The following is a 12,843-nucleotide window of genomic DNA, read 5'->3' as shown; positions in this document are numbered from 1 at the left end:
CAAGTTTAGTATGATTAGGTCACTTTCAGATTTGATAACATACACTATATATTTTATGTAAAATCTCATTATGTAAAAAAAATAATGTATTAGCTTTTCAGAAATGTACTAACACACAGAAAAATGATTACATGTATTATACATGCATTTTAAAGAATTCAACAGTAGGCATACAGTAACAGTTTTTACTCAATCAGTAATAACGGTTTTCCTTTTTTCTCATTTACTACGATCATATGATTACATTATTCATTTAAATGTTCATCCTATTTCTGTTCCTTATACACATTTGTTTATGAGATTGTTCCTGTCTAAATTTGAAAATGTTACACATATGTGTTGAAAAATCTGAAACTCTGTAGAAATCGTTATCATTTGTGATTGTTATCATGAGTGGTTGTAGCGTAGTTTATAGTGTTATAAGTACATAAAGCACTCCCCAAAATGGGCGTGTTCAATAAACATTTTGATTGGGAATGAAAACAAGAACAGAATACAGACAAAAACTCAAATGTATATCGTTAAAATAATAGTTGTGGTAAGTATGTTTGATATTACTCAAATAATACTGACAGGAAAAATGTGATGAATAAATATGTAAAATAGCAACTGAACTGTCATTGGAATTCAATGTGTTTAGTTTACAAAGCAGATGACACTTGATTAAGGAAGCTTCAGGCCCGTTGCATGTGTCGGATGACCTGTCAGCCAGGGCTGACAATTACAAAAGCTTTGACCACACCTACACAATTCATAGAACATCAAAGTAGTTCAGGCACAGAAGATTGACCCTCAAACATTGATTTCACAATTGTTATCCCTTTGCAGCTGTTTGAATCAATTGTCAAGTGAAATGAAGTGCCACATTAACCATGCAGCTTTTGGTAAACTAGGGTCTCGATTCAATCCCTATTGTCGTACTTGAAATGTGAAGGTAATTTCTGATTGAGCCGACATATGCAGTGTTTACCATGAACGCAAACTCTGCGAACGCAGGAACATTCTCATTTAAATTCCATTGCACGATAGCGCTTAACTTTGGCGATACGGATTGAATGGAGCTTTAGGTTCGCCGTAAATATTGAATGGTGTGCTTCATGCTTCAAATGTCCCTTCGTCTGGACATACTGCTGTGCAAATCAAATACACTTCTAAAAGAGCAGTGCAACAATCTAAATCTGCAATGATTGAATTCCATCTGGAATGTACAGATAATATTGTAAAATACTCATGAATTGCTTTTATTTCAGTGAGCCCCACCACAAGTGTAACAATCATCCCGACAATGATCACAACGATACCCACACTTTCAGGTAAATCTCTGACCGATTGCACACCGAATAAAAGACTGGGTATCCATCAATACGCTAAGATGGAACTGACATTTGTATTCCTTGTCCCTCAGGAGTGAATGCCTCACACAATGACCAGGTCTGCAGCACATGGGGTAACTACCATTTCAAGACCTTTGACGGGGACTTTTTCCAGCTCCCCTCCACCTGCAACCATGTTGTGACCTCACTGTGTAAGAGCAGCTATGAGGCTTTCAACATCCAGATGAGGCGGCAGGTGGTGGACAACCAGCCCACCATTAGCAAGATCACCATGAAGCTGGATGGTGTAGTGGTGGAGCTTTCCAAGGGTGGTGTTGTGGTCAATGGGCAGACGTGAGTTTCCCTGTCATTTGACTGATTCGCCATTCTGCAAGCACCTCTCTTGGGAATTTTATGTGCTACATTCTGTAATTTAATATTACTTTTAATCATAATGTATAGGATGACCTTTAAGTATCATCTTCCTCCTGAAGGGTGACCCTGCCGTTCAGCTTGTCTGGAGTCAGCATCGTGAAGACTACATCCAATGTGAAGGTCATAGCCAAACTGGGGCTGGTTGCTGTTTGGAACAAGGATGACTCCCTAATGGTAAAATACCTGCATTTCTAATTTTCCTCTTCAATGGTTGATTAGTTAATAATGTTATATTTTTCTTTAGAGAAAAAGCGTAACATCTTTGTCATCATTGGCAATGATCAGCAGTTGATCGTGAGTGAGAGACACCTATTTTTGGCTGCACCTTGTTGGTTGAAGCACTGTCTACTCCCCTCCTAAAATGTTAACATTGAAAGGCAGAATTACCTGAAGAATGAGGATGAATTAAACAGGATATGTGAAGATGTATACCCTATACACATACAGGCTAATGTTCCAATGTTTATTTGATGAAGTGTTTGCAAATATTTGTAGATTTGAATGACATTTTCTGTCACTTCCTAATATAAAGACAAATACTTTAATAAAAATACTTTGATACAAAGACTTTAATAAAAATAAAGAGTATTAACATGGAGGATAGCCAAGACTGAACATGTGAATGGTGCTGAACAGGATGGGATTTTGTGGACAAAACACATTGTATCTGGTGTTACAGATTGAAATGAACGAGAAGTACAGAAACCAGACCTGCGGACTGTGTGGTGACTTCAATGAAGTCCAAACATACAACGAGTTCGTCATCAATGGTAAAAACAAATCTGACCAAACTATTGAAATTTAACTACATTACATACTGTAGGTGGAAAAGCTAATTGTCAATGTCTGTGTTGTTGCAGGTGGGGAACTCTCTAGCTCGGACTATGGAAACCTCTGGAAACTGGATGGCCCTCTGGAAGCCTGTGAGGAGCCTACGCTAACTTCTGTGGAGAGTTGTGGAGATGAGGTATTCCATGTCACACCACAGAAGAAGAAGACAAAACAATGTTAATAGAATTTAGAAATAGCAATTATTCCATGTGATCCAACAAATGTTTTCTATATAGTAACCTTTTATGGTTTGTCTCTATTTGTAGGAATTTTGTCAGCAGCTGTTCTCCAGTGCAGCTTTCAGTAGCTGCACTAATTATTTGGACATGGACTCCTTCATCAAGACCTGCCTGGCAGACCTGTGCCACTGTGATAACAGCACCAACTCCTTCTGCCTGTGCAACACCATCTCAGAGTACTCCCGTCAGTGTGTTCATGCAGGGGGGAAGCCCCAGCAATGGAGGACTGAACAGTTCTGCTGTAAGTATGCAGATACTCTCCAACATGACCACCAAACTCTAAATGATCATGTTCACAATACATTTTAAGAAAACTGTTAATCACAATGTTTATTTTCTCAGATAAGACATGCCCCTTCAACATGGAGCACCAGGAGTGTGGAAGCCCCTGTGTTGACACCTGCTCCAACCCAGAGGCCAGCCAGTTGTGTGAAGACCACTGTACAGACGGCTGCTTCTGTCCTCTAGGTACCACATAGGTTCAACTCTGTTGTAAAAGTTAACCTCAAGCACATCATGAAAACACCACACCTTTTACCCATTATGCCTCTTATGTCAATGTGTGCAAAAGTCTTTGATAATGAAATAAGTAAATATTGAATGTTTCTCTCAGTTACTTTCTCGAGTCAATGAAGTTCTCTGTGTAAAGAACACATTAGAATAACTTAAATCTACTGAATTCTGCCTGATCTCTCACCAAATAGGTACTGTTTTTGATGATGTCAGCAACAGTGGCTGTATTCCATTGAGTGAATGCCTCTGTGTCCACAATGGACAAGTATACAAATCTGGAGAATCTTACACCAGCAACTGTAAAGAATGGTAGGCCAAGTACATCATCTGATTTAAACATCACATATCCCATGCCTCATTTTCATGAATCATGCCAAAATCTACATTGTGATTATAGAAACTATATCATCAATATTTCTAAAATACTGTGTGAATGCAGTTGTGAGATGAGCCTGTAAATGTTCCCTTTAGCACCTGTGCTGGTGTTCAGTGGGCCTGTACAGACAAGGACTGTCCTGGGACCTGCTCTGTGGAGGGAGGATCCCACATCAACACCTATGATGGGAAAGCCTACACCTTCCATGGGGACTGCTCTTACATTCTGACCAAGGTCAGTCCATGTGGTGCAGTATAGCAAAGCAATAGAAGCAAGTAGAAACTCTTGATACGTTTTCAGTGCAAACTAAGGTGAAAAGGTGAGGTAAAATAGCTTTTCCTCAAGCCATTTGTTGACATAGAAATGGGTCCAAACGAGTCACTCTCATTTCATGTTTTTGCCTTCAAAATCATGCTTGTTTTCTTTCAGCAATGCAATGGAACTGAATTCACCGTGCTGGGAGACATTGTGAAGTGTGGGTTGACTGACACTCAGACCTGTATGAGGGCTGTTACCCTTGCCCTCTCCAGCAGATCCACCGTAAGGCAACTCCCCAAATATGTTTCAGAGAAAATAACACAATGACCTGTCAACTCATTTCAAAACCAAACCACTTCTTGAAGATAATTATACTGGCTTGCAAATAAATGTCCCTAAACCTTTTTGACTACACACACAATAACCTTCTTTAAAATTGCCCTGATTTGGCAAATATTGCCAGGCTGTTTGCAATCTTTTAAAATGCTCATGCATGGTAATGTTTGTGTCTAGAGGAGATTATTCAATAAACATATATGAACCAATTAGAATTTTATAGAATCCATTATCTTATCTAATTCACAGGTGATCCGAGTCCAGTCATGTGGAAGTGTTTTTGTAAATCAGATTCTTTCTCAGCTCCCACTCAATACAGGTGAGACAATCCATTGTAATGCCAAATTAAATTGTAGTGTGGATCAGTGTATGAGCTCCATATCATTTATATTCACTAGATGAAGCCTTAATGATGTCCATCTATTTATTTCATGTATTGCAGCTGAAGTGACCATCTTCAAGCCCTCCTCATTCTACATTGTTATCCAGACAACTCTTGGAGTTCAACTTCAGATCCAGCTTTCACCAGTTATGCAGATCTACATAACTGCCATCTCATCCTACAAAGGAACAACCTGTGGTATGCTTCAGATTCATCCATTAGTTTCATAGCTTTTTCTTCAGTATCTCTATTCACAAAAATCTAATAGCATCATATGGCTTCAATTATTTTCCTCAGGCCTTTGCGGAAACTACAATGACGTTCAGGCAGATGAGTTCAGAGTCATCAGTGGATTGGTGGAGGGCACAGCTGTAGCTTTTGCCAACACATGGAAGACCATGGCCAGCTGCCCTGATGTCAAGACTAGCTTTGAAAACCCCTGCAGTTTGAGCATCGAAAACGGTACATATTTATTAAGCCTATAGATTAATCACTTATTGAATGATTATAACAAAGTTATATAAAATAGTATATGCTTATGTTGAAATTATGATTGTCTTTTTCACAGAGAAATACGCCCAGCACTGGTGTTCCATGTTATCAGATCCTAAAGGAGTGTTCTCGCCTTGCCATTCTGAAATAAGACCAGACACCTACAAAACCGTAAGTTAGTTAAGAAGGATACTATCTCAAAGTAAAATCATTAAACTCTCATGTGATGAGGTTATAGTCTTGACACACGTTGACTCTTTTTCCAACAGAACTGCATGTATGACAGCTGTAACTGCGAGAAGAGTGAGGACTGCATGTGTGCTGCCGTCTCCTCTTATGTCCACGCTTGTGCTGCCGAGGGTATCCAGCTCAGCGGCTGGAGAGACACTATCTGCAGTGAGTAGACAGCACGGCACCATGGAGACCTCTCGCAATGTGTCATTATAATGAGTGCTGCAAATGTATTAGAATATAATGATTTTACTGAAACAACAGTAGTTACTAAGTACAAATAATCTGAAGAAATAACTGCACAAATAGAAAGATATAAGGAAATCAATATCTTGCTAATACTACTCATATCTAATGACTTTTCTCAGATAAATTTGCCGCCTGTCCCAGTCAAACAGTTTATACCTACGACATGACCAGCTGTGGACGCACCTGCCGCTCACTGAGCATGACAGACCAATCTTGCCAGGTGAAGTTTGTTCCGGTGGACGGCTGTGGCTGTGCAGAGGGCACCTACATGGACGAGGCTGGCCAGTGTGTTGCCCCCACCAACTGTCCCTGCTATGACAAGGGCTCAGTGGTCCCTGCAGGAGAGACTATCAGCAGAGACGGTGCCACATGGTAAGCACCTCCCTCATACATATAAAGACAGCAGGAGACAGCAGGAGCGGTAGAGATACTCTCAATGTTTGGCTATGAAAAGCCAACTGACATTTACTCCTGAGGTGCTTACCTGTTGCACCCTCGACAACTACTGTGATTATTATTATTTGACCATGCTGGTCATTTATGAACATTTGAACATCTTGGGCATGTTCTGTTATAATCTCCACCCGGCACAACCAAAAAAAGGACTGGCCAGCCCTCAGAGCCTGGTTCCTCTCTAGGTTTCTTCCTAGGTTATGGCCTTTCTAGGGAGTTTTTCCTAGCCACCGTGCTTCTACACCTGCATTGCTTGCTGTTTGGGGTTTTAGGCTGGGTTTCTGTGCAGCACTTTGGTATATCAGCTGATGTAAGAATGGTTATATAAATACATTTGATTTGATTTGATACGTATAAAGATAGGATACCAAAATAAATACAAGTACAAATGAAACTTCATGGATATATTCAAAACTGTGTATTAAATCATGTCATAATGATATTTGCTGTTCATTTCATTGTCTTACTAACTGTAACTGTTTTACAGTACTTGCAGACAAGGGACACTGAGTTGCACTGGGGGAGCAAGACCATTCAGTAAGTTTTATCTTTGCCTTCAATTTATTAATTTAATTTATTAATTAATTTATAAAATATATGGCTCAATATGATTTAACCCTTTACATGCATCCTTCACAAAACAGGTACATTTGAAATTAACCAAGAGGATTCAAGCAATTCATGTAAGACAATGTGATTAATGATGATGATGAATGTAGATATTTCTGGATATATGATATATGATGATTCTGCTTGTTTGAGAATTGAAAATAGTTTTTTAAACGTGTATTCTCATATATCCCCAGTATGCACAGTGCCAATGGTTTTCTTCAACTGCTCAACTGCACCTCCAGGAGCTTCAGGTTCAGAGTGTCAGAAGAGCTGCAAAACTCTGGATATGACCTGTGTGAGTCCCTTATTCACTCTAAATGGGATTGTCACATACTGTCACTATTATACTGAGTTTTGTGTTGACTGAACAAAAACTTTTGAGAATCTCAATTATGTAAAATACCCACCCCCCTCCTCCCCCGGTGTACAAAAACATAGTCCATATCTCTTTAATTTGTGTGCACTTTGTTCAATCACTTTAGATCAGCACAGAGTGCACATCAGGTTGTATGTGCCCCACCGGACTGGTGTCTGATGGGAACGGAGACTGCATCAAGGAGGAACTTTGTCCTTGTGCTCACAATGGAGCTACTTACCAAGCTGGAGAGACTCTTAAGGTTGACTGCAATACATGGTATGCCTGTTTTATGTCTTACACCTCAGGGGGGAGAAAACATAAAGAACACAGATGTACAAATAACGAAGAAAATGTCAGGCAATTTTTGTGACAGTATGTGTGTGTTGTTCACAGTACTTGCAAGGACAGACAATGGCAGTGTACCACACATCTCTGTGATGGAGTTTGTGCAATCTACGGAGAGGGTCACTATATCACCTTTGATGAGAAAAGGTTCAACTTTAATGGAAACTGTGAATACACTCTCATTCAGGTTTGTGTCTCTTTATTTGGTAGAATTGTATCAGCATTGAAAAGTGTGAATTTTAACCATATTAATAATATTTTTCATTCTCACAGGACTACTGTGGCAATACTAATGGCAGTGGCAGCTTCAGAGTTCTCACTGAGAACGTTCCTTGTGGAACTAAAGGCACCACCTGCTCCAAGACCATCAAGCTCTTCATGGGGGTAATGAGCAACTTGACTTCACACAATACTGTACATTCCATCCCTCGTGTAAAGAACAATCAACAAATCATCAACCAAACATCAAGTTGAGATCCGATTTCAGACCAAGTTATGTATGAAAACATATTTTCCTCTTCAGACCAGTGAGCTCATATTGGCAGATGGGACCGCTCAAGTTGTCAGAAGTACTCCAGAAGAGCAGTTTCCTAAACAGATCAGCCTTCTGGGGAATTATCTGGTTATTGAAGTCAAAAGTGGTCTAATCCTCATGTGGGACAAGAAGACCAGTCTCTTTATCAAGCTTAGCCCACAATACCAGGTACATTAAGATACTCTGATGAAGAAATTAATTCAGTATTCAGTCAAAACTGATATTACCGAGACTTTTGTATAACCCTGCCAAGTCAATCATTTTAATTCATGATCTCTTTTCTTCAGGGGCAAGTGTGTGGTCTGTGTGGAAACTATGATGGCAACGCAAACAATGACTTCACCACTAGAGCCCAGGCGGCAGTTGTTGATCCAGTGGAATTTGGAAACAGCTGGAAAGTTTCATCAAGCTGCCCAAGTGTATCCGCTGTAGTGCACCCATGTTCCTCCAACCCGTACAGAGCATCTTGGGCCCAGAAACAGTGCAGTATCATTAACAGTGATGTCTTCACAGCCTGCCAGAACCGGGTATGGATATATTCAAATAGGATTTAATAATTGTTAGATTACTTGTTAGATATTACTGCAAGGTCGGAACTAGAAGCACAAGCATTTCGCTACACTCGCATTAACATCTGCTAACCATGTGTGTGTGACCAATAACATTTGATTTGATTTGATTTTAATACTAGTAAGATATGTGGATTGTCTTTTGTGGACAAAGAAATGTGCTTCACCATGCAACTCCTGTATATCTTACAACACATTGCTGTGCTTTTAAGGTGGACCCCTCTCCTTACTACGATGCTTGTGTAAGAGACTCATGTGCTTGTGACAGTGGTGGAGACTGTGAGTGCTTCTGTACCGCAGTGGCAGCTTATGCAAAGGCCTGCAATGAAGCTGGAGCATGCGTAACCTGGAGAACCCCTCGAATTTGCCGTAAGTTTCTTCACAATCATTATTGAATGTGATTTTCAACTACATTACGGCACTTGTCAATTCATTACTGGACTAGGTTAACACATTATCGTATTGGACAGTTGATCATGAAAAGGGATCATTATTCTAGTTCAATTAATGAAATATATTTTGTCCACCATATTTTGTCCACCACAAACAGCACTGTTCTGTGATTACTACAACCCCACTGGAGAATGTGAGTGGCACTACAAGGCATGTGGAGCTCAGTGTATGAAGACCTGCAGAAACCCTTCCGGAGACTGTTCTAGTTTAATTCCAGCATTGGAAGGTAGGGATATGACCGTCTAACTCATATTTTGTCTCACGTGGATGACTTCTGAATAACAATTGTAATTGAAACTGACCCCAACAATGGTTATAAATATACATGCTTTGTGTTTGAGCAGCCTCAGGCTACATTTACACTGACTACTGTTATCCTTAACAAGACTTGACCTTTTGTAACCTCTTGGCTATTGTGGTTATTACAGGCTGCTATCCTAACTGTCCTGCGGCACAACCTTACTTCAATGAGGAGACAATGAAGTGTGTGGAGAGGGAACAATGTGGCTGTTATGACTATGAAGGAAACCAGTACACCAATGGACAGAATCTTCCGGCACAAAACTGTGAAACATGGTATGTTAAAATCATTCATTTCACAGTAACTGTGCTATTTCAGAGCATATTCTGAATGTTCTAACTGTGAAAGTATTAGGTTTTCTGTATTGCATTAATTTTAGGGAAGAGGGTGGTAAGGGGTTTGTCTAAGATGGGAAAGTCATGCTAGTTTTTCCATAGTGATGCCAATTATGGCTATATGGCAATCTGAAAACATGCCCTGCTCCCCACGCATTTCACAACTTACAGTACTTTATTACCAAGTCCTGATTATTTATACCTCTATAATAGTATTTTGAACAAAACATTTATATCTATATAATTTAAAACTGGGAATATTTAAAACATTTACATCATTGTTCTTCTTTTAAAGCACCTGCACAATGACTGGAGTGAGTTGTAGTTATGATGTAAATGGTAAGGATGACATCATCAAATAAAAATAAAATATTTAGCAATGCCCAAAGCAACATTGATTGAATCTAATTTAAAATACTTTGTTTTATTGCAGATTGTACATGCTTGTATAATGGTAAACAACACCCATATGGAGCAACCCTCTACAATACAACAGATGGGATTGGCAACTGCATTGTTGCTGTTTGTGCCGCGAACGGAACCATTACCAGGAACATTTCCCCTTGTCAAGTGACCACAACTCCAGTACCAACTACAACATCCCCTCTGACAACAACAACTGTCCATGCAACAACCACTCTAAAACCCACAACTGTCTTCCACTTCACAACATCTGGTAAGCAGAGAAACTCTTGAATGATTAAAGGGCAGCCCAATTTGTGCTAAATACCATACTGATAAATGGAAATCTTGATGGAAAATAGCAATTTGTATGGAAGATGGTAGTAGAGGTCTTCTCGGGTCCAAAACTCGAGAATCAGACCCGGACCTGAACGGATACAATCATTTAAAATGAAGGGGGACCTGGACGCGAACAGACCCGAGAACAATCAGACCCAAACACGAATGGACCCGACGACAACCAGATCTAGACCCGACCCATACTCTAACTGGTCCAGGACTAGACCAGACCTGATTGGACCCGAGTGACAAACTAATTATATTTATCAGCCAAGATGCTCCTCTGGTTAATTTGTATATGTTGTATATTTTGTCTAGGCCTTCTAGAAGTCAATAAATTCAACATATTATAGTAAAATAAATATGGTACAGGCTATGCAGAGCTGTTGTCGGGTCCATTCAGGTCCAATCAGGTCAGTCAGCTGTAAGACCCAATGACAATCAAACATGACTCGATCCGGACCAGAAGGAAAAGTTTGAATTTTGGACCCGTAGCAGCTCGGGCCCCTGGTGGAGTCTCAGGTATTCAGGTTCAGGTAGACCCTACTGTAGGTGGTAGTGATGAGCTTAATTCATATTGACGATATGTTCAAATTGAATATGAATGATAAGTATTGTAAATATGAGCTATTTGGTAAATTAAAATGTTATTATTCTAGCCAAGTTAACTAAAGGTATATATTTTTCAAAAACAGAACCAACTTCAACTTGGTCTTCTACAACAATGGAGATGACACCTAAAATCACCACAAGTTCATCATTAAATCCTTCAACTACATCATCAGGATCAAGTACAGTCACAATTCCCAAACCGACAACTGTAACTACAACAACTATGGTAACCACAACAAGTGGAGAAGTAGCTACATTGACCACGGCCGAAACGTCAACAAAGGAAGAAACAACAACTGAGACAATCACATCTACAAAGCCACCTAAAGTAGTCACCACTGGTATGGCAACAACGACATCAAATGTCACAACAAAACCACCAGTAACTTCCATTGCGTCAATTACAAAAACACTACCTCACCTTACAGGTACATTGTGGCCTTTAACATCAACAACACAGCCCTCAACAACAACAGAATCAGTCTTCACAGGTGGAATATTGACAACAGAGCCTCACTCCCAAATTACCAATACAATTACATCCGGGACATTCACACACACCACAGCATCATCATCTACAACTGAAAATGTTGAAGCCTCTACCTCAACATCACAGCCCTCAACTTCAATCACAACTACAAAGGCACCCAAAACAACTGCAGAGGTAACTACATTGACTTCCACTGAAAGTTCCACACAGCCGCCTAAAATTGCCACCGCTGGCTCAACAACTAATGCCACCACAGTAAATGTTGAAACGTCTACCTCAACATCACAGTCCACAATAACAGGTGAAGAAACAACAGGGCCAGTTGGCATTACTTCCAGTCCAATGACTTCAACCACAACAACAAAGGCACCCACCACAAATGCAGAGGAAATTACACCTACCACAGGTGGAACTACAAAAGTTGAAGAAACCACAACGGAGTCAATTCCATCTACATCCACAAAGCCACCTAAAGTTGTCACCTCTGGCCCAACAACCACTTCCACCACTGTAATTGTTGAAACTACCTCAACACCACAGCCCACATCAACAGGTGAAGAAACAACAGGGCCAGTTGGCATTACTTCCAATCCCACGACTTCAACCACAACAACTGCAGAGGTAATTACACCTACCACAGGTGGAACTACAAGGGTTGAAGAAACAACAACGGAGTCTATTCCATCTACATCCACAAAACCACCTAAAGAATTCACCACTGGCCCAACAACCACTTCCACCACTGTAATTGTTGAAACCTCTAACTCAACACCACAGCCCACATCAACAGGTGAAGAAACAACAAGGCCAGTTGGCATTACTTCCAATCCCACGACTTCAACCACAACAACTGCAGAGGTAATTACACCTACCACAGGTGGAACTACAACAGTTGAAGAAAGCACAACGGAGTCTATTCCATCTACATCCACAACGCCACCTAAAGAATTCACCACTGGCCCAACAACCACTTCCACCACTGTAATTGTTGAAACCTCTACCTCAACACCACAGCCCACATCAACAGGTGAAGAAACAACAGGGCCAGTTGGCATTACTTCCAATCCCACGACTTCAACGACAACAACTGCGGAGGTAATTACACCTACCACAGGTGGAACTACAACAGTTGAAGAAAGCACAACGGAGTCTATTCCATCTACATCCACAACGCTACCTAAAGAATTCACCACTGGCCCAACAACCACTTCCACCACCGTAAGTGTTGAAACCTCTACCTCAACACCACAGCCCACATCAACAGGTGAAGAAACAACAGGGCCAGTTGGCATTACTTCCAATCCCACGACTTCAACCACAACAACTGCAGAGGTAATTACACCTACCATAGGTGGAACTACAAAAGTTGAAGAAACCACAACGG

At 40.4% G+C, this 12,843-nt stretch overlaps 1 protein-coding gene across 1 annotated transcript; it reads left to right on the top strand.

Moving 5' to 3' along the window:
• The first annotated feature begins 1,409 nt into the window (after positions 1-1,409).
• LOC110526499 (mucin-5AC-like) lies at positions 1,410-11,554 on the top strand. Its single transcript, XM_036981777.1, is given in 29 exon segments — positions 1,410-1,667; positions 1,808-1,922; positions 2,428-2,518; positions 2,609-2,715; positions 2,846-3,059; positions 3,161-3,286; positions 3,523-3,649; positions 3,803-3,941; positions 4,137-4,247; positions 4,551-4,620; positions 4,744-4,881; positions 4,981-5,145; positions 5,252-5,346; positions 5,445-5,571; positions 5,775-6,027; positions 6,596-6,640; positions 6,907-7,015; positions 7,203-7,354; positions 7,472-7,610; positions 7,697-7,807; positions 7,947-8,126; positions 8,246-8,485; positions 8,740-8,896; positions 9,078-9,206; positions 9,409-9,556; positions 9,912-9,955; positions 10,050-10,292; positions 11,053-11,505; positions 11,508-11,554. Coding segments are annotated over 29 exon segments (4,185 nt in total). The 5' UTR covers positions 1,410-1,557.
• The last annotated feature ends 1,289 nt before the right edge of the window (positions 11,555-12,843 follow it).

The sequence above is a fragment of the Oncorhynchus mykiss genome, chromosome 6, assembly GCF_013265735.2.
Source record: "Oncorhynchus mykiss isolate Arlee chromosome 6, USDA_OmykA_1.1, whole genome shotgun sequence".
Taxonomy (NCBI): Eukaryota; Metazoa; Chordata; class Actinopteri; order Salmoniformes; family Salmonidae; genus Oncorhynchus; species Oncorhynchus mykiss.
The sequence above is the reverse complement of the archived record's forward strand: the minus strand, read 5'-3'. Positions and strand labels throughout refer to the sequence as shown.